We start from the raw sequence: 22,497 nt of genomic DNA, 5'->3' as shown, positions 1-22,497 counted from the left end.
TGAGTAACACGCTCCACCTGATATTCTACACCAGATTTTTTGTTTTTAATTTGTTCATATCGGACACAGCTGTTCCCTGTTCCTTGTTTTGTTTCTGTTTTTTGGAGACAGGGTTTCTTTCTCTGTGTAATAGCCTCGGCTGTCCTGGAACTCTCTTTATAGACCGGGCTGGCCTTGAACTCACACTGACTGACCTGCCTCTGCCTCCTCCGTGCTGGGACCAAGGGCGTGTGGCCCCATGCTCGGCTCCCTGTTCCTATGTAGCTGTATTTATCTCAAGTGTGGACGCCAATGGCATGTCTAAGTGCAGCACCGTGTGTGTTGTGTTCACAGGGTGAAAGTGTCCTTAGGGGCTCGTAGGGAGAGGAGCGCCTTGCTAAAGAGCATGAAAGCAGTAAACCTTTGGGATCCAGCTTGCATTTCCTGCATGTCCTGCATTTCCTGCAGTGCACACTATCAACTATGAAGAAACTGTTTTAAGACAATGTGCCCAGACATTTCTCATCACAGCTAGAAGGGGAACACACGTGTGTTCCTCAGTGAGTGTGAGCATCACTTCACATGTGTGTTTTCAGCCTGTGCCCATGCAAGTGAACAGCCCTGGGCTCCAGGCAGGGAGCATCCAATGTGGGTAGCAGGAAAAGCCCCATGCTTCCTGTGTATCTGTCACAGAAACTTGAAAGTAAAAAAAATCCACACACAGGGGAAAAAAAAAAAAATCTATGGTCGTGTCTGTCACCCTCACGTTTGCTTGGAACACTCCCTCTTTAAAAAGAATCAGGTAGAGGTTTTAAAAAGAGGAAAAGTCATACATAGTGCATTGGGGGGGGGGGGAGCAGGGGAGCAGCAAAGCCGACCCCAGACAACACCCTAACCTTCCCCCAGACGGGGCAAAAACAAAGTGCATTTGACCTTCACCCACCTGTGGCTTGCCCTCAGCCAGCCACTTGGTGGAAAGCCGCTCCCACCATCACTTCCTGGACTCACAGTGGCTGCATATCCAGACATTTTATTCAAAAACGTTAGCAAACTCTTCTGACCTTGAAGGGGGAAAACATCTGGAAAGAACATGGAAATGGAGAAAGAACGAGGAGAGGCATAGCGTGTTCCTGCCATCTCTTTAAAATCCCAGTTTGGGGGCGCTGTCACCCTAGCATGAAGAGCTGCAGGAAAATATATGTTTCTTGGGCTGAATTAAAAAGAAAAGAAAAGAAAAAAGCCAAAAAGGTAATACTTCATTCGTTGCTCCGATCTTTTGCACAAAATTTGGTCCACTTCATTTACCAGTCATTTCTCTGAGAATAAATATGAAGCTGTGCCTTTGGTTTCAGCGCGGATTCTTTTGGTGGAAAGGCTGCTGCCAGGCTGGCAGCTCACGTAGACTTCTCATTATCCTCCCCGATCTTCTGGACCCGGGAATACTTTTTGCATGATGACTTAAAGCAGCCAGGGGGCCAGGACAGTGGCCAGGAGAAGCAGCAAGGAATTGAGCCTTGTACGTTTTTCTCAAAAAAATAGAAGATGGGGAACCACCAAGCCCGAGATAAGAAATTTGTCTGGGAAGACACCTTCAAGTTCTGTGAAGGGTGGTAAAGAAAAAGGAGGCATTATTTATGACTTGCAGGCTAGACTTCTCAATTAAATGGCATTTGTTTATTTATTTATTCATTCATTTATTTATTTTGTGGCTTAACAGGCAAGGAAAAGTGAAATCCCATGGCGCTGACTGCTGTCCTGGCTTTTCCCCAGATCACTTTGACCTTGGTCCCCATGTCCTGCCCTCCTCCTGGCTCATGAGACCTCTGTCTGCAGTTATCGCAGGAGAGAGCTCAGGAATAGATGTGGAGGGCATGCAAGAGAAGTATTTCCAGGATGTGTTGTGGTCAGATATGAGGGTCAAGAAGAGGTGAACGGGAAACTAGGAAGGCTGAACATATTCAAGAAGAAAAGATGGAGATTTCGGTTTAGGTGTCTGGAAGCATCTAGATCGACGTGGGAGAAGACAAATGAAAGCAGAGGACTACAGAATTGGCGATCAAGCACCACAGCCAAAAAAAGGATCCATAGAGAGCAAGCACTGGTGGATACAAGAACTCTGAGTAGATTCAAGAGCTCTGAGGAGATCTTGCAGCAAGTCAATTGCTTCTGGATTTTATACACATGCTCACCATACACACACAGCATAGCACACTACCACCACTAACATTGGGTAATCTATTCCAAAATAAGTCAGTCGTGGTGCGCAGACCAACCAATTACAGCAAGAGCATTACCAAGGTTAGAAAAGCCTGGGCGGGTGGTGGGTGGGGGTGGTCGTGAGGCAACCTTGGGCCCAAATGGAGCCAACAAGAGAAATGGGACGCTTCCCAGGATGGAGGTAAGAGGGGGATGGGAGGGGAGGGTGTTTAGAGTGCATGTGAGAGGGCAGAGAGGGTAAAAGGGAGGGAAGGAGGGAGAGAGGGGCTGGGGGAGGGAGGGAGGGAGGGAGGGCTGGGGGAGGGAGGGAGGGAGGGAGAGGGAACTGGGATCGACATGTAAAATAATAAATTTAAAAAAATGCTTTGACTTCAAAATTTAAGTTGAAGGACAAGTTACTGGGGAAAAGGATTTCTATTTTTGTTTCCACAGAAAATGAAAAGATGTGGATTCCTTCCAGACTAATGTGGTTTGATCACGCCAGACCACCTGAAACAGAGTACAAGCTGATCCTACATTCAAAGCATCTGGACAAAACAGCCCTACAGACTACAGCTAGGATATCTGAATCTTCTTCGAATCCCCCAACACAGCGCCCCTTACCAGCAGGAAGTAGTTTGGAAAGAACGACGCCCAAATTCCCAAATATTGTCTATAAATGCTTGTTTTCATTTAAATGGACTTGGTTATATAAAATTAAATGAAAAAAAATAAATATGAAAAAAAAAAGAGTGGAATTCGAGAAGAATGGGGTCATGCTGGGTCAGGAGGGAGGGAAGACAGACACGCTGACCACCCCAAAGTTACTCAACAAGGCAAGGAACCTCTCAACAAGTTGCGCCATAATGCTCTACAGGGAAGGTTCCTAGGTATATATAGCCCCTCAATTCTAGTATAAATCAGCTGGACTGACTAAACATGCTGCCAGCAATTTTACGGTGTTCTTACTGCTCAGATAGCCTGTACATTTGTGAAGTTGGTTTGCTGTCACTTTTTAAAACCAGCAGCAGTGACAGTAAGTGTAGCCGAGCTGACCAAACCATGTATGTAGCCAGGTGGCAAGCACAGTCCTTCCCCGTGAAGCTGTCTAAAACCTCCGTGTGTGGAGATGGGTCCCCTTCACACAATGGACATCCCTCACCCAAGGGTCTTCACTGCTCACCTTTTCGTTGGCCATGGAATGGTACCACCAAAACAGCCGTGTGGTGATATAGTAAGCAATGATCACATCGACGGTATAGTGTTCGTGAGCCACGAGGATGCATATGATCCCGGCGGCACTCAGCAGCCAGCAGACCAGATGGTACCACCAGAAGTGACGAGGTGAATCTGGAGCAGGAAAACAGAGGCAGTAAGATCCCCAGAGATGGACTCATGGACTGACTGACTGGCTGGGGCTGGAACCCAAGGCAGAGGGGGTCACGTTAGCAGGCATGGCAGTCATTCTTAGGAGGTGGATGGGCAACAAGAGATATTCTAGGCCTTGCCCGCCTTCAACAATCTATTAAATAAGGAAGAGAATAGAGCTGTTATTTAGGTTAGCTAGAATTGGCTCAAACTGGCTCACACACATGACCCCACTGGAAAGAGAAATAGTAAGGGCCCAAAGAAAAGGTCCATGAAAATAAGGGGCCAAAATGAGAAAAGCAGGGATATTTTGAGGTCTTAAGTTTACTTGTATTTCTTCAGATGTGTCTCTGTGGTGGGGGAATGCCACCATGGGGTGAGCAAGATTTGATTCTCAGCAACTTTATACCACCATTGACAATAGCAATGGCACAGCTCTCCGGTGCCAAAGTTCTGGCTTCTTGCCCCTCCCTGTACCGACATCTTGCCTCCTGCATGAGGTTACTGAGCTCATGCCACTGACCAGCACTCAACGGGTTAACAGAGTGGCAACCCCAAGTCCTCCTCAGGTAAGTGTTCATGAAAGACATGGCTGAAATAGTCTATTCCTATTATCTGGCCATCTGGTCCCCTCCCGTTTCTTTCTATTTTAAAGCTTTACTGCCTCACAATAAACGTGTAATGATCTAGCAGACTGAAATCAACTTGACATTAAACTTGGTTTATGTTCATAGCAACACAGGTGCTTGATTGTAAAAGAACGGTTAAAGAGCAAAATGTGTGATCCTCGAAACTTCAGACAGCGGCCTAAACGGTTACCTAAACAGTTACCATCCGTACACAAGGGGATTCTTGCCGAATCAGCTACAGCTCTGTGGATCCCAAGTGGAACCACATCCCTATATTTGATTCTCATTTCAGTTTCTTCCTCATCATTTAGTAACTTCATCCTGCTGCTATGTTTGCTAAGAGATTTAAATGCCAGGAGAGGCCTCAGGGGGGTCGAGATCCAGTCCAATGACTATTGCATTAGAACCCTGAACACCGAAGGACTCATTACATGCATTCTCCAGTTCCACACCCCCACCAGCCCTCCTGAAGCTTCGTATCTGACACACTTTTCTCCATGTAAGTCGTCGGGGATTTATTAACAGCTCAAGATGTTTGGGTACATTAGAACTATTCTGTACCATTAATCACCAGAAACTGAAATGGGTAAGGAGTAATGGTGTGGCCAGAATGGCCATTTTACTACTGATGGCACCGAAAGTTAGTTTTTTAAAAGAATTCTAGAAAACCTCATGTGTCCTATGAAAATGCATTTTCTATGATGCTACCACATTGAGATCACAACCCACTCTCCTCTCTCCCCGCACCAAGAATAAGGTGACTTGTTTTTGCTCCTGTTTACTGTTGTGAGAAAGCAGCTCACTATGTAACCCAGGCTAGCCTTTAACTAACAATCCTGCTTCAGCCTCCTTGGTACTAAGATTACACACACCCAGCGGGGTAGAAGCAACCAAAATGGCAAATGAGAAAGAATCCTGTTTGTCTACTCTTTCTAGCCACAGGGATAACACCGAGTGAAGAGATGACAATAAATGGACTTCACTGTCTGTGTGGGACCTCCAGCAGAGGTGGCATTAAATACAGACAATGAACTCGTGGCAAGCACTAAGAAAATCCATTGGAGAAGAGGCCAGACATTTAGTATTACCAGCCCACACCGTCTTCCACAGGCTTTTGAAGAATACAGGCTCCACGAGCACATTGGTGCAATTAAACCCTTTCATGTTAAATAACGAAATGGTCCTGATCCAGTACGCTCTCCCAACTGAATATTAATCCACTTTCAACAAGAGTGCTAGCAAGGAAAGAACCCAGAACGATCAAAAGGCAGGAGAGTAATCACATATAAGCAGCACATCCTCTAGAAGCTGACTTTCCAAAGCACCAGAGACACTGCCTACTCATGGAAACAAGACAGGTATGACTCAGGCGGTGACTTCAAGACAGGTGCAAACAAACACAGACTGCCCGGTGTACATCAGAGGGCTGGTGATGCAGCTAAATTTATAGCAGTTTCGTTTCAAAAGTTGTTGGAAAAAATATAATTCTTCCCATGCCATACGTAAATGTATAATGTAACTTTTTAAAAAATCATGCCATGGGGAAATATGTCTCTATATATTGCATATAGAAGTAATCACAACTTGCCTTTCTACTTGCTCTGATGGAAAGATGAATGAAAACTATGCCCTGTTTATCATTAAGTAGACTATTCTTAGATGATCCTGTAAGATCAGACAAGTTGGACTTCTTTGTGTGTTTGCTGCTTGTGTGTACATGTTTGTGTATATGTCCCCTCTGTCTCTCTGTGTGTGTGTCTTTCTCTCTCTCTTCTCTCTCTCTCTCTCTGTGTGTGTGTGTGTGTGTCTGTCTGTCTGTCTCTCTGTGTGTGTGGGGCTGTATAAGCTGGCTGGAGAGGTCAATACCAAGGGTCTCCCTCAGTTGTTCATTGCCTTAATTTGAGTTTGAAACAGGGTCTCTCAGTGAATCTGAAGCTCACTGATCCAGCAAGGTTAGCTGCCAGCAAGCCCCAGGGACACCCCCCCCCCCCCAATTCCACACTGTCTCTATATTCCCAATGCTGGGATTACAGGCATGTGCTTTTATATCCAGTTTTTAACAGGAACAGCAGAGATTCAATCTTGGGTCCCCATGATTTGCAACAGCAAATAATTTGCTTTCTGAGCCATTGCTCCAACTTAAAAATCTCTAAAACTTCTAAACAGAACCAAGAAATTAAGACCACAATCTCTGGAGTCAGAGTGCGTTTAAACACTTCATCCTAAAACACTGAAGTTGTATTTATAGCCAGGTCACTTCCTGTATACACAAGTAGAGGAAAGAGGAGGCGAGACAGCACCCCCTGGAGGGGTGGCAAAGACTACAGCATTTGTATCAAGGGCACAGATTAGTGCTAGGCGTAGAACTATCATTATTGTAGATATTGAATAAACTGACACTTAATAGTATTTTACAGCTTACATTGTTATATATTCTTATTTGTGGTAAGCTATGTAAAATTAAGTTTATATTTTGTTATACTGTGTGAAATCTTTCCACTTACGATGTTTTATGCACATTATTCTTACCATATTCTATGTATGTGTACTTTTACTTATGTTAAAGACATTTCGTATATTGACACAATTTATGCACATTTATTCTTGCCATATTCTATGTATGTATACTTTTCTTGTATTCAAGACATTTTGTATATTGATACAATTTGGGATATTTATCATGCTGCCCTTTATAGTTCTACCTCTTGTTTTGACATTTCTACTTTACCTCTATTTTAGCCATTTACATGTATGTATATGTATATAGTTATATTGTTTAGGTATTTGTTCCTGCTTTACTCAGGGAAGTTTCAATCAGTTTTTCTAGCTAAGTTCCTGAGTATTACAGATTATCTTCACTCATGTTTCCTGTACCTTTGAGATTAGTCAGATATAGATGCTTAATCTTCAATCACTTCATAGACATGCAGAACATGGCATTTAAATGTTTTAATATTAGCACTCCGTTGACATGAGACACTGTTGCTCCTGACAGCACCGTGCACTTTCCTGAAAATATGTTGGACACTGTTGTTGCTCCTGCTGGAGTTCATTTTCGCCTCAGCTAATGGCCTCTTCGGCAAAGAATTGCCCCACCTTGACCGCTGATTTGGACATGCAGTCCTATGTGCTTGCAGGAGACAAATATAGAAGACTGCTGAACCTTGCCAAGTCAGGGTAAGACAGCCTTTCTACCTCTCTGCTGTTTTTATGGTCTGTCAAATACTCTTGGCCTTAGCTAAAACTGGGTGTACCAACGTTGCTGTGAGACCTTGGGTGACTGTCCAGGTAGCCTGCTGTTTCTGTCCTTGCTGCACCTTTTGGAAGTTGCCCATCTGCACTTCCTGTCTACCCTAGTATCGTTATTTTCCTTCTCAGATCTTGATGAGGTTGAAGATTAAGCTATCACAACTATTATTCTCTCTTCCTAGTTAGATATATTAGGTACTAGACTTAAGTTTTCCAGCTTAGGACAACTCTATTGTAAACTCTGTTATGCCTTCACCCTAGGACTAGATATGTAAGTCGTTTTGTTCTCGATTTTCCTTTTCTTAGAGCACACTTGTTATTCACTGTTTTGTATATAGTTTTGTATCAAGCCTAAATCTTTTCTTTAGACTAAAAGGGGAAAGGGGAATTGTAGTGGGATATTCACTTTCTCTCCTTCTGTGGCACTGACCACGCCCATTGGTGGATGGAGCCAGGGCAGAAGTGACCTGTGGAAGGAGGTCTGAGGAGGAGCCCGGGAATGCTCTCTTGGTGGCAGGACGTGGAGAGGAGAGCATCCAGTGGAATTTGCTGGTGTTCATCTGTTTAGGTTGTAAGTTATTTCTCCCTGAATAAACATCTATTCGGCCTATTTGTTTATCCAAATCCTTATTTAACTGCAATAGATACTAAATCCCCGGGACATTTTCTTTTCACTACTTTATGTTTTTCAACACAGAGTGCCTTTACTGTGATATGCAGTGCCCATCTTCTGTAAGCATCCCATGATCCACAGATTGGAGAGTGTACCTCTGGACTAGAAAATGATAGACCCTCCTCCATGGGTGGAACTTCCTTGGTCAAAATTTAGAACTAGAACATAAAGAACACACTATAACTAATAATAATGCATTAGAAATACAGCAATTCCATTAAATGAGGATGCCCTGGGGTGTGTGGAGAGATGATATATACTGTCCCCCAACATATAGTATGCAAACCCCTGGGCTTTTAATGCAAAGGCATTAAGGAGCCTACATGAAGCCCAACCTGTTTGGAGCAATGAAAGGCCAAAGAGGAGAGGACAGCAAGGGACAGGGAGCCCCTGGGATACAGGTCTGTGCCTATGGTGACCTGAAATGGCCCTCAACAGGCTCACGTGTTTCAATGCTTGATCCAAAGTTGGTGGAACTGTTTGGGAAGGATTAGGGGTTGTGGCCTTCTGGGAGGAGGGTATGTTACTGGGGATAGTTCTTGAAGTTTCAAAAGCCCATTCCATTCCGAATTAGACCTCTCCTCTCCTCTGCTCTCCTCTCCCTCCTCCTCCTCTCCCTCCTCCCTCCTCTCCCTCCTCCTCTCCCCTCTCCTCTCCCTCCTCCCTCTCCCCCCTCCTCTCCCTCCTCCCCTCCCTCCTCCTCCCTCTCCTCTCCTCTCCCCTCCTCTCCCTCCTCCTCTCCCTCCTCCTCTCCCTCCTCCTCTCCCTCTCCTCTCCTCCTCCTCTCCTCTCCCTCCTCCTCCTCTCCCTCCTCCTCCTCTCCCTCCTCCTCCTCTCCCTCCTCCTCCTCTCCTCTCCCTCCTCCTCTCCCTCCTCTCCTCTGCTCTCCTCTGCTCTGCTCTGCTCTCCTCTCCCTCCTCCTCTCCTCTCCTCTCCCTCCTCCTCTCCTCTCCTCTCCCTCCTCCTCTCCTCTCCTCCCCCTCCTCCTCTCCTCTCCTCTCCTCCCCCTCCTCCTCCTCTCCCTCTTCCTCCTCCTCTCCTCTCCTCTGCTCTGCTCTCCTCTCCTCCTCCTCTCCTCTCCCTCCTCCTCCTCTCCTCTCCCTCCCTCCTCTCCCTCCTCCTCTCCCTCTCCCTCCTCCTCCTCTCCTCTCCTCCTCCCCTCTGCTCTCCTCTCCTCTCCCTCCTCCTCCTCTCCTCTCCCTCCTCTCCTCTGCTCTCCTCTGCTCTGCTCTCCTCTCCCTCCTCCCTCTGCTTCATGGCTGTTGTTTAAACATGTTGTTAAACATAAGCTCTCAGATACTGCCACAGTGCCATGCCTGCCTGCTGTCATGTTCCAATCATGATGGTCATGGATTCTACTCACTCCCTAAAACTGTAAGCGAGTCCCAAATTAAACTTTTTATTTTATAAGTTACTTTGGTCATGGTGCCTCTTTATAACAACAGAGAAAAAGGAACTAAGACAGTGTCCCAAAGCTCTTTTGCCCATGCAAAGCAAAGAGAACTGCGAGAAGCTTCTGGAAGCACCGGGCATAGGACATCTTGGAAGAACCACAGAGAACCACGGAGAAAGAAGTATGGCCATTCAAAAGCACGGAGGGGACGGGCAGCACTCAGGGAGTAACACACAGGGGGCCTGCTAGGCAACGACAGCCCTTCAGTGAACAATAAGAGCCACTGCAAAGCACTTTGGACACAGGAGGTCTGTGCGTTCAGGCCAGCTTGCACTGTCAAGCAAGACCTCATTTCAAGCAAGCAAAGCAAGGCAGGCTAAAAAACAGTAAAACTACTAGAAACATTAAAACAACACGCTACTATAAAATATAAGGGCTTTACATAATGGGAACTTGGTGTATTGACATGGAAAGAGTTTAATTCCTTGCCTGTGTGTTTCATAAGGACAAGATGTTCCACAGAATACCCTACTACTGCAGAGACAGGGAAATGATGAATGACCACATTGGAATAAAATAAGACAAGCATGTGGATGAAATTCAGGAAATACATGTCAATTATTGGGAATCGTAGAACAGACATGTCTGGCAAATAAGTCATTTGGCTTTATCTTTAGAGTGTACTTTTTTTTTTTAAACAACACATTTATCATTTCATTGTTTTTCACTCCACCTCCATTTTTGGGAAAAAAAAATCACTTTATAGCTCTGGCTAGCCTAGAACTCATCGTGTAGACCAAGCTGGCCTTGAGCTTATTACATCCACTTGCCTCTCCCTCCCAAGTTCTGGGGTGGAAGGTGTGCGCCATTATGCTTGACCTCTCTGTCTCGTTATTAAGAACTTCCTGCCTTGTGAAGCACTCAGGAAGAAGGGGGATGTCTGGAGGCATTACTAGATGCCAGGAGAAACCACAGCCAGGGCTTTACTCTAGAGGTCACACATGACTAGGTGGAATGATAAAGCACATGTGTGCACAGTGTTTACATCTGTCCCTCTCCCAACTGTCATCCCAGCAGAAGGAATCCCACCCACATCAGGGCCCTGGGACTCCGCCCACCACGGCCATCAGTTCAGTGAGGGATGAACTAGGACTTACATTCTTTGATGAACAAGTAAGTGAGAGTCAGCACTACTGTATGACCGCTGAAGAGGAAGTCTCCACACAGGATGTGTGACCCAGTTATGGACAACCCACCGCCAGAAATCAACCGGAGAATCCGCTGTATCTTCGCCTGAGAGTCTCCATTGAGCTGAGTGACACAAAACACAGAGGAGAGCTTACAAGACGCGCACAGTCATGCTTCGGTTGGAAGAGTCACCAGGCTGTGATTGTTCTCTGCTTGTTAAATTTTCCCTTTAAACACAAAAAGTCAGAAATATTCCTCAAGGTCCTCCTCATTATGTTGGTTGGGCTTATTGACATGTTTTAAATTATTCAGTATGTTACTAATAATATGTTTTAGTGGTGTCGTGTCCTTGGGCAAAGCTTTTAAAAATATTAATAACCAATGACCTCACCACTATGTGCTAAAAAGCAGATTGGAGCTACTTTGCTTCCTTTTGGCAGGAGGAAGTGAGGATTTGGGGCCATCACCATCCAGCTAAGCTGTCTACTGGATCTATTGGTACCGTATATGCATAAGTGAGCATACAGCCTTGCCAGTATATGCTGGAAACACAGTTACAGAATACTCATCCCGTAATTTACCTAGGTTTGGAAATGACACATTGGGGACCGCACCAGCAAGCTCTCACAGCTCTGACCAGGAAAGCATATCACAAGGAATCTAAGTTCTACACTGGGGCCAAGGGGACAGAAGCCTTTCTAAACCACAATGATGTCATAAGAAACAATGACAGGCTAGGGCAGGAATGCCCAGTGTTAGTTTATCTAGACATCCTATTAAAATTTCAGAATATGTGGGCATAATCTTAGAAGAGACACGCTGGGGGGGCTGGGGGACAGTTGCGGGGGAGGCGAGTGAGTGACAGTCTACAAAAAGGAGAAACGCAGAAGGACTGGTACTGACTAGTCATTTGGGATCTTGGGGACAGGTTGGTGGCACGCCTGCCTTCGTTGTTCTCAGACTCCTGCCTCTGAACTCTGGTCCCTGAAGCACGACAGTCCAGCTGCATCAGCGGTTAGGCCGGCAGGTGGAGCAAACACTGTTGTGCGTTGCCCGAGTGGACACATGATTGTAAAGGCAGGTGTGTACGTGTGATAGGGAGAGCCTCAAAGCAGGTAGTTTGCAGCCCCGCCCAGGACATGAAGGGACCATCTCCCATTAGGGAGACCAGAAATGCCCCCATTTATAGCACATTACTATTGCGGGAAGCCACCTGTTACTAAGAGACCCATGGAAAAAAGGCAAACACGGAGCTGCTCAACTCCTCATCAATTGCTATACCGAAATGACTCAAAGCGGAATTAGTGCGGCGAGGGGCTGAGGCTTCTAAGACATTTTGCCTTACAGTTTGCATCAAGCATGGCAAAATCAAAATAAGTTTCCAGCAGTGGACAGTCGTTACTAAGATCTGGGCGAGGGTCTGTCACATGTTTACAGATTAGTTCCAGGATGGTGGTGTGACGCTATTAGAAGGTGGCTATTAACTGCCAGGCTGGGTGGTACACCCTTTGATTCCAGCTCTCATACTCCTGGGGGCAGAGGCAGGCGGATCTCTGAGTTTGCGGCCAACCTGGTTGGGGTGGGGTGGGGAGAGAGGACTAAGAGGGAGGAGGGAGCACATGTTAAGCTATGGAACCTTCTGGGAGATCTTTGGCTCTCTGCAGTGAATCATGGGGGAGCCCAGCCCTTTCTTTGCCCATCTTCTCTTCTTCCTGGCTCACAATGACAGCAGATGCTGCCTTCTCAAAGGCCCACAGGAGCCTCTTGGCAGATCACATGACTGACTTCAGGAACTCCCCCAAAAGGCATTCAAATGGAATTTATTGGATGAAGTACCATGCATGCCCTTAACACGGGAGATACAATACAGCCATTGGCTCTCAGTGGCCATCATCCTTTTCCTGTCATGAGATCGGCACAAAAAACTACCCACAATGCGAACAAATAGAACAGGGAACACACAGTGCCCGATGCTGCACCCCAGACCAAAAGGATGTATTACCTTCATTTCTCCCCCACTAACCTGTCACAACTTTTCTGAAGGTAGGAGCACTTAAAGTCATTAGTCCCTCTACTTCGGGCCAGATAACCTGAGGTGTAAACACAGTAGCTCCTGGATCACACACCCCCTCTTCTGCTCATCAATGTTGGTATATGATTTGCTTTCTCGGAGGTCTCAAGGCCAATCTCAGCCTGCAAATATTAAGTGGGCAGCTTCCCCTCAGGAAATAGTTTTAACTAACATTATATTAGCATTCCCTCTTATTTTATCATTAGTTATTTCCAATTCTTTACTTGCCTAGTTTATAAATTTAAACACACGTGCACATGCACACACACACACACACACACACACACACACTGGGAAAACTGTATACATACAGTACTACCTGCAGGTTCAGATACCCACTAGGCGTCTTAGGCCATGCCTCCTGTGGGAAAGAGAGACACTGCAAGGGCATTTCTGTGGCCTTTGGTTGAAGGGAGGAAAAGCCTCTCTTGCTTTCCATGCACATTTATTTGTGTGTATGTGGGGGCGGGGCACAGAGCCGTGTGTGCGTGTGTGTGTGTGTGTGTGTGTGTGTGTGTGTGTGTGTGTGTGTGCACATGCTACAGCAGGCATGTGGATTTCGGGAGACAAGCCATGGGAGTTGGTTCTCTTCTTTTACCACGTGGGGATCAAACTCAGTTCACCGGGCTTGGCAGCCAATGCCTTTCTTTCCCTCACTATAAGCTATCTTACTGGTCCACCCTGACTTGACCCTTACACCCTATCTATCACTGGTAATCCTGAGATGGACATCGGGATTTAAAACTGCTAAGAACTTCCCGGGAAGAAAGGAAGGGAAGCGAGCAGGGTAAGCCTGGGAAAGGAAGAAGGACGTGAAGTCCGAGGCCTATCTCAGGTCGGGAGGTCCTTGTGCTATACGTCACGCAACACTCATGACCTACTCATCTCCTTGTTTTTTCAGACATGAGTCCATGCACCTAGCTACCAGAAGAAAATTGAAGCTGCAGAAACCTAAGAAAGAAGCATCAATCAAAACACCCACACACTGGCGCCCCACCATTCTCAAGGACTCCTGCAACTGTGACTCCCATACGCTGCTTCCCACAAAAGGAAAATAGGTACAGAGCACTCCTAGGTGGCTGCAGACAAACAAGAAACCCTCCCGTTTAAAAGAAGCCCCTGAACCCACAGCCAGACGCTATGCAGAGAGAGAGAGAGAGAGAGAGAGAGAGAGACCTTAGAACACTCAGCCATAAGTGGATGTCTCCATCAAATCCCTCCCCTCAGGGCTCCAGTGGAGACAAAGACTGTGAGAACCAGAGGGACTGGAGGCCATCGAGGAAGCAAGGCCTTCTAAACACAGCAGGACAGATCCACCTATGAACTCCCAGAGACTGACTGAGGCAGCATGCATAGGGCCTGCACGGGTCAGCACCAGATGGGGTCTGGAGCTGAAGGAATGGACACACGCTCCCATCCCTAGCCCAGAAGTTATCTCCAATTGATAACCACTTGCAAATGAAAATTTCATTTTCTTCAAGGGAGTCTCACTGGGGGAAATCAGCTACTCTTAAAGGTAGGCTGCGTGCCTGCAGTAGATGGGCAACAGGAACTAAATTCAATGGCATCTTTAGATGCTCAGTAGCATCTCATAATGTCATGCCAGGGCCTTTATTTTATTTCCTTTTATGTGTGCGTTTGGGGCAGGGGGTTGTTTTGTTTTTCAAGACAGGGTTTCTCTGAGTAGTCATGGATGTCCTGGACCTTATTCTGTAGATCAGGGTGGCCTCGAAGCCACAGAGATTCACCTGCCTATGCCTTCCAAGTATTGGTGTTAAGGCGTGGTTCTGTTTTTTCTTTTTGCTTTCTTTTTAATCTCTCTCCTCCCTCCCTCGTCTCCCTCTCTGCCTCTCTCTGTGTGCTTTGTGCAGATACCATAGCTTGTTTTGTGTTTTTATGGAATTCCTGAGTATTCAAGCAAGGGAGTCTCTGAGTCTATATGTGTTTCTTATGCCTCTTCTCGGGCTCTTTTCCTTCTCTTTGTCTATTCTGATGTGTTTATCTTTGTTTTAGCTACCATATTTCCTCAGAAGCCTGTTTGTTTCCTAAGAGAGATGGAAAGGGCATGGACCTGTGGGGAGTGGGAAGGAACTGGGAAGGATAGGAGAGGTTATGCAAATAAATAAATAAATAAATAAATAAATAAATAAATAAATAGATAAAATAATCTGTTTTCAATAAAAAAACCCTCATAATGTATAACCCACACATTTATAAGACTTTAAAGTAATAAAAGGGAAAAATTATTTAAAAAAAAGAAAGGAAGGAAAGAAGGAAGAAAAGCCCTTTGGCCCGCTATAGCCTTGGCGAGGGAACGCTAACCCTAAAGAGCTTCCATGGGAAAGGAACATGTCCCTGTCTCTATAGAGATTGACTTAGAAAAACGGAATCATTTCACAACTGAGCCAACTTTCACGTAGGCACACATCGAAGAAAATAGAGATGCTGGCTGTACGCCAAAGCTTGGGTGGTGTATGAAGGAAACTGTAAGTAAAGGACTTGAACAAGTTACAAGAGAGATGCGGCCAACAGCGATGTTAGGCCCTCAGTGCAAGAGCCCTGGACGCCACTGTGATGTGATAAGTTCTGCAAGCCGTCCATTTCCAGACAGAGAACCTGTCATTGCCCACTCTGAAGGACTTTCACCAGCCGTGCCAACACAGGAAACAGGTAGATATCGGAAAGCCTTGTGGCTGGCCACAAGCATCGAAGCAGCACTTGGAAGCAGCAGTTGGGTCAAATTTAGAATGCAATTTTGATTCCTGCTCTCTATTCACCACATCTCCTTCAGCTGGACAGGCAGAGGCATATGTCCATTTACAGAACAGAGTCCCTCCCAGGCAAACACAGTCCACTTCTCAGGAGGGGTCTGCTCACTGAACGTGGTGGGTGATTAGCCGGGGGCCCCTCCTCCAGGCGAGTCTGCAGCTCAGTCCCTCCGACAGCATACTCTCTGATACGGCTTTGGAAATCTGCTGCTCATCCATGAAGGGTGACCTTTAATATGCCTTTCTCTAATCAGTGACCCTTCCCTGCTAACCTCATCCATTCCTAGGAAGGGTTTGCCTTCCTCTGCGGTGGCCACCTCGCCACTGACCACACTGTAATACTGTTCATTACGCTTCTGAACTCACATGTCTCAAATTAGTTTCAGGCAAACCCAGTCGGTGTTTAAATTCAATGTGTAGACTGGTTTAATTACAGACACACTCTGCTTTGATGGCTTTAGGAAATTACTGCCTTGCCAAACCACACCTATATTTGGTAAGGGAGCCGGCTGGCTTCTCCACAGCAGCTCCGGCCGCCTTCCCTCTTGACATCTGCTTTGTGTTCAGTGACGTCTAATGTTAGCCCTCACTCCCCTGTCCAGAAAGCACATGATCAGTAAATTTCCACTTCATAAACCAGAGTGCACAGGGGTCTAAGATGAACAATGGCCCTCCTGTGCCTGGATGCTATGTGAAGAAACTAACTTCTCTGCAGACAGCTTCAACAACAGCAAAGCCAACGCCATCTTTCCAATGGTTAACCATCTAGAGTGGTCCTTGACTTTTCTTTTTCAAACCCTATCCACACCATGAGTGGCGTTCTGTTAATCTTTCTGGCAGGATGTGTCCTGGATGAAATGACATCACTTCCACGATCATGACCACCGAGGCACACAATAGTGACAACCTTTGCAGCCTGTGGCCAGTTCTGCTGACCCTCCCGCTGCATGCTGTTCCTTAAACCCGATGCATGGAAACTGTTCTCCTGGCCTGTGACTCTGACCCCACCCATGTGGCTAGTTCTCTCCCTTTCTTCTTGTCAAGTTTAAAACAAAAACAAAACATCTTTTCCCTGACCTTTCTGTTGAAAAGCTCCTATTGTTTTCCTGTAACAATCATTTGACCTAGCATCCTGGGATACATTGTGAATTCCTTAAGAGAAAGAATATAAACTCTAGGGGAGGGCCTGCACTTTGGTCAACTATAGTGCCCGGGACCATTAGTATCATCCTTACAGAATGCATGTCTGAGATATATAAATAAGTGAAGACATCAGAGAGTCAAATATTGGATTATTAGTAAACAGACAGCAAATTCTTTCTTTGCAAAAATGTAAAATCCTTAATGAACACGGTTCCCCCAATCCAGAACAAATTAGACAGTATGCCAGACTGCAGCTAAGACCTGCGAAGGTGTATTAGAGGAATGTGTGGAAGAGTGAGTTGCTTTGGGATTGTATATTGATTGACTCCTCTCTGTGGGACCTGGAGGCTTACCTTTGGAGCACACTGGAAGTGCATTCCTGGCACAGGTAACGTAGTGACATACATAGTTATGCAGCGGTACAGGTATAAAGTTCCGATGATAAAGAAGAATCTGCGCCCCACTATGGACCTAAAGGGAACACAGGGATGGGGGAGAAACAGGTTTACCAGTTGTCTGTCTTATTATTATTTATTTTACTGGGGTCGGAGAGGGGAGGGCAGGGTCTCACTCTAGTCCAAGCTAGCCTGGACCATGCTATATACCCAAGTCTTGCCTCAAACTCATGATCTGGCCTCCACCTCCTGAGAGCCAAGATTACAGGTGCAAGCTACCATCCTTGTCTCCCTGTACTTCTACTGCAAAGTAAATCACTGTTTAATTGACTGAAAATAAGAGAAGCAATGGAATTAAACAAATAAAAGCCAATTTCACAGAATTTTAAAGCTTGTGAGCTGTTCATCCCTTAATTCCATAGTGAGAATGAGTCTATCTCCATAAAGAAAGATTTATACATTGAAGTATACTTAAGTGATTTGGGGCCTGAAGGACTAAGGAAGTGTGGACACGGGAAAGTTAAGAACATGAAGAATCTAGATAGTCTCCTTAAAAAAAAAAAAAAAAAAAAAAAAAAAAGTCTTCCTTTGCCAGGGAATTCAATAAGCCTCTCTCTGTTTTCAGTCAACTCGCCGATTAACAAAACCCTCTAGAGAACACATCAGAGGTGTAAGTGAGCCGTGACCATAGAGGAATAAACTAATGGATCAGGTGACATTACATAATTGGATACATAGGGAAATGTGACAACTCATTAAACCCTACTTATGCAAGCAAGATTTTAATTGGGACCATCCAGAGATGGTCTGACAATGTAGGCATGAATTGTTTTCTCTGGCTGGATAGGTTTTCAGTGAATTATATTCTGAGCATGGATTGATTCAGTATTATCTTGTTCACTATTGATTTTTAAATGGCCAAAGAAAATAAAAAGGAGTACAAGGGTTAGAATTGTTTGCCTTTTTCTAAACAAAATTGCACTATCATTTATTGAAGCATTATTAAAGCATTATTTATGACAACCACAAAATGGAACCGGCCTACATGGTTACCAGCTGAGGAACAGATAAGAGGTCATGTGTATGTATAATATCACACTATTCAGACATGAGAAAAGAGTTCAGTCCTGCCTTTTGTGACAACTTGGATGGAACTAGAGACCACATTTAGTAAGCCAGGCATAGAAAGTTTGAGAACAGAATAATTTCACCCTTATGCCAAACTGAAAAAAAGTTGGTCTCAGAGAAGTTAGGCACAGACTAGAGTTTACCAGGGATATGGGTGACTCTGTATTTGGGAGGGGTTATGTGGGAAGGCTGATCAATGTGTACTAAGTTACAGTTAGGAATTAGATGTGCTGAGATGTTCCATATAGCAAGATGCTACTGTTAACGCTGTGCTCTGTATTTCAAACATAAGTTAGAAGGACTTGAGATGCTTCGCCGTAATGAAGTGATAAATAGGCTGGAGAAACAGCTCAGTGGCTAAGGGCACTGGCTGCTCTTACTGCGGACACAGGCAATTCCCAGCACCTACATGGCAGCTCACAACTATGTGTAACTCCAGTTCCAGAGGTCTTTGTGTGTCCCAGGCTTGCACGTGATGCATAGATATACATGCATGTAAAACGCCCGTATACATAAAATAAAGTAAAATTTAAAAATATTTTTAATAAAAGTGTTTAAAGAGAGGCATGCTTGACTTGATGTCACATAGTACACGCTTACATGAATATATATCTCATTATGGAATCCAGTTTGTAAGTGTTTATGTACCAGTGAAAAATTAAAAGGCCTGGGGATGTGGCTTAGGTGTTAGAACATTTGCTGTGTACACAAAGTCTTTGATTCGATTTCTAATACTGCATAAGCCAACACCTTGCATCTGGGAGACGGCAGCAGGAGGGTCAATAGTTTAAGGCCAACACTCGCTACATAATGAACTTAAGGCCAGTCTGGAAAATTAAAATAAAACATAATAGAATTAAATGGAAAAAGATGGGTCGAGAAATAAAGGCAAAATGGTGTCTTGACTGCGGCTCTGAGCTCTTCTGAGTCTTCAGCCTAAGCCTATTGTTCTAGAAGCTGACTGAGCTCACTGCCCTCCAATGCCCAGGGCTTTGCCCACAGCACGACTGCCTCATGGACACCAGCATGGGTGTAAAAGGGTCTGTGGGCTCTCGGCTCCCGGCACACGGTGACAGCCCCCTTTCTGTTATGTCTGTACGTGCCGGCTTTGAACACGCCCATGAGTGGGGACGCACTGTCACCTCCAATTGCTTGTTTTAACTTCTCTAGAACACACGGTGCATTCATTCCACTGGGTTTCTCAACCTCACAGCTCCCAAGTTTCCAAACCATCGCTGACCAAAAGACTCCAGAGTAACAGGCAGCCTCGGAGATGAGGAATATTTTCAGTTTTCCCCAAGACACTGGTTCTTACAGTGACCATGGTCAAATTCAGGTAACTTGGGACTTCTAATTTAATATATATATTTAATAGTCTGCCACCAATAGCTATTTCAAGAACATTCCAGGGTTTCAGGTGAGGGGAGATGAAAGTGCTAACTTACTGCACTTGGGAACCTACCTTTGCTGTCTTAGTACTGAATAGGCACAGTCAACAGTGCTGGCTGCTCTCCCTTAATTAAGTGGAAGCAATTCACTCTGTGATTCAACCCCAGCCCCCCCAGGAGTGCTGCTATGAACGGTGCTTCATGCTATTCGACAATGGCAAGAAATAAGGAAATATTATTATGAGTCAGTTATTTTCATTCCAGTAGTCTGTGCCCAGCAGAGGATTCACTTAGGTGAAACACTCTAAATACAGTCTTACTTAGGAAAAAGAACTTCCCATGGTGCGTTTTCCCTCTGAGTTTTTGAAAGAAAAAGAGACAGGAGAGTTGTCTCCATGGTAGAAGATTTGGCCGACATGTGTGAGGTCCTGGGTACCGGTGCCAAGAAAAAAAGAAAGGGAATAAAAACAAAACAAAACAAACAACAACAACAAAAAACCCTATAAAACAGGACATGTTAAGAGAGGCTGGGACTAGCACGATTTCTTACTTGGCTAGGGTATTAAAAAGGCTATGAGAATTATTCCACCAGTTACAAAAATCCAAGATCCAAATCTACTTCAAAACTGAAATGGTAAATTAATGCTGCTTGTGATCTTAGCAGTGGGTATAAAGCACATGGCCTAGGTAGGTGCGTTGTCAATATTCTCTTTTTAACTAGCATGTAGTAACTGAACATGATTCATAGTAGAGAGTGTGAAATTCCAATATCAATGTGCATGGCTTTTCCATTGTTCCTTTGTGTTTTTCTTTGTGGGCTGGCGATTTAACCCAGGACCTCATGCATGTTGGGTCAAGGGGGTTGAGGGGATGTGATGCACTGAATGACATCTCCAGCCCATGTCCATGAGTTTTGACATGGCAAAATCTGGGAAAGATAATTATAAGAGCTAGATCTCACAGAAACCAAGACGAAGGCTCCAGGGCAGGACAGAAACCAATTACACACTAGACTAAATATCTCTTCACACAAATGTAATTATAAATAGCCTTTACACACAGGGACCGTCCGGAGCCTATGCAAGCCCTACGGTGTTTAGTGTCAATTCCAGGCACCCAAAAGAAAACTAATGGTCAATAGCTACAGCCTTGCTTTTAGCATGTAGAATGTCATAACCGACACACGCAGAAGCGGTTTGCTTCTGTTAAGTAAAAGGCAATCTGTAGCTCTGCCTTTTATCTAAAAATATTGAAGACTTTTGACAGTCACCACAAGGAAACTGCTTATGGGCAGCTTCAGTTTGCCATGCAAGTTTGGGAAAATGCAGGGTTGCATTTGGGAAAGTCTTCGAGAAAAGCAGGTTGAACTTTTCTAATTATGAAGCAACAGTCATCTTCTAAAAGCAACCCTGTGGCAGTTAACACTGAACTCTTATTTGACTTTGGATCCTGAAGCTGTATTGAGGGATTTCCCATGCTTCATATTTTTTTTTTAACCCTGAATTGTGGGTATTTTGTTCAAAGTTATATTTTAGGGACTTAATTCATGGGATCCAGTAGAAAGCAAACACCTAAATGACAAACCAGAGGACAGGGGAATTGAGTGGCAGAGAAATTCTGTGTACAGAGAAAGCAGAAATAAGCATGTCAGAGTGATGTCCAGTTTTTTAAGGGAGAGGAGCCTCCCCTACTCCTGCTCCCCGGTTGGCACAGTTCTGATGCGGAGGAATGCAGGGGCTGAACTACCCAGCCACGTTCGCCTTTGCAGTGCCAAGGGGAAGCCAGGGAGGGCACGCTTACTTTCGAAATCTAAAACCCAAACCACTGAAACCTAGTTCCAAATTCAGCTTCTTAAACAAACACTGGCTACTTTGTGCCCGGCAGGAAAGGGACAAGAGAGCAAAGAAAGCTTAAGACCTTTCGAGCAGATGTAAAGTCAAAGCAAGCTGTTGACTGCACACCAATCATCCTACAATAAATTAGGGCGTCCTGGCCTGCTTCCTAGGGCACCTGCAGAGAACCTGGAAACATACCTGCTTTCCTAGCGTCTTTCTTCTTTTGACACCACGTCACCGGAAACCAGGCACTGAGTCCCCCTTCCACAAGACTCCTACAACTTCTTACCTACATATGTGCTCGCTCGATGAACACGTATGGAATAGTGGCCGAATTGATTCAATTATGCCTATCTACAATTTCGTTCCTCAAATGTCTAGGTAAAACTAAATGCATTAGAAGAATCTGAGAAACATTTTTAGTGACACATCTTTTCAGAAAAAAAAAAAAACACCCAAACCCAAATATGTTATTATTCAATACTTACTTGTACCTCAGAAAAAGCCACTGGGTGATCCATAACCCAACTAATACAATCCCATTTATTTCTGATACAGAAAATGCCCATTTGACCCGGTCGACGTAATCAAAAAATTTGTCTGGGAGTGGAGGGCTGAGCTCCTTGGGAGGGACCCTCTCGTGCACGACTGTGATCATGACAGTTGTTAGGACAAGGTTGAAGACAGCATATATGAAGGCAATGCCCGTTTTCCACCACTCCAGGGGAAACTTGTTCCTGGAGTCAGTGGGCATGGAAATCTGGATGTAGTCCGGGTACTTTTTGGCACCCTTACGTAGCCCATTGGATAAGCTCTTGGGTTTACCATTGCCAGTTTTGTTTCCTTCTTCTACCGAGTCAGCAGGGCCTGTGTAAGTGTTGGGAGAGTCGTTGGTCTGATTTTCCAAATGACCTTCAAGTTTTGCTGTCTCTATGGTATCCATGGTCTGTCAGCCTTCAGAGCTAAAAGAGATGGTAAGGTTCTTGTTCTCTGTGGAAACTTAACTCTCTTAAATCCTTCTGTTTCCAAGATCAACATGGACTCTTAGAATTGATTGTGTGTGCTGATAGGAAATGTAGACGGTGGCCTCCTGG

General features: G+C 45.0%; 1 protein-coding gene across 1 annotated transcript; it reads right to left on the bottom strand.

Annotated features, from left to right (window-relative positions):
- Positions 1 to 993: 993 nt before the first annotated feature.
- On the bottom strand, positions 994 to 22,494 carry LOC127217268 (phosphatidylcholine:ceramide cholinephosphotransferase 2). Its single transcript, XM_051178239.1, has 5 exons — positions 21,892 to 22,494; positions 17,011 to 17,128; positions 10,645 to 10,798; positions 3,359 to 3,525; positions 994 to 1,577 (listed from the first exon to the last, which is right to left on the bottom strand). Exons 1-5 carry the CDS (start codon positions 22,344 to 22,346, stop codon positions 1,374 to 1,376), a joined length of 1,098 nt encoding a protein of 365 aa, XP_051034196.1. The 5' UTR covers positions 22,347 to 22,494; the 3' UTR covers positions 994 to 1,373.
- Between the last annotated feature and the right edge of the window lie 3 nt (positions 22,495 to 22,497).

This window comes from Phodopus roborovskii, unplaced genomic scaffold (assembly GCF_943737965.1).
Source record: "Phodopus roborovskii unplaced genomic scaffold, PHOROB, whole genome shotgun sequence".
Taxonomy (NCBI): Eukaryota; Metazoa; Chordata; class Mammalia; order Rodentia; family Cricetidae; genus Phodopus; species Phodopus roborovskii.
Note: the sequence above shows the minus strand (reverse complement) of the source record. Positions and strands in the feature narration are given on the sequence as shown.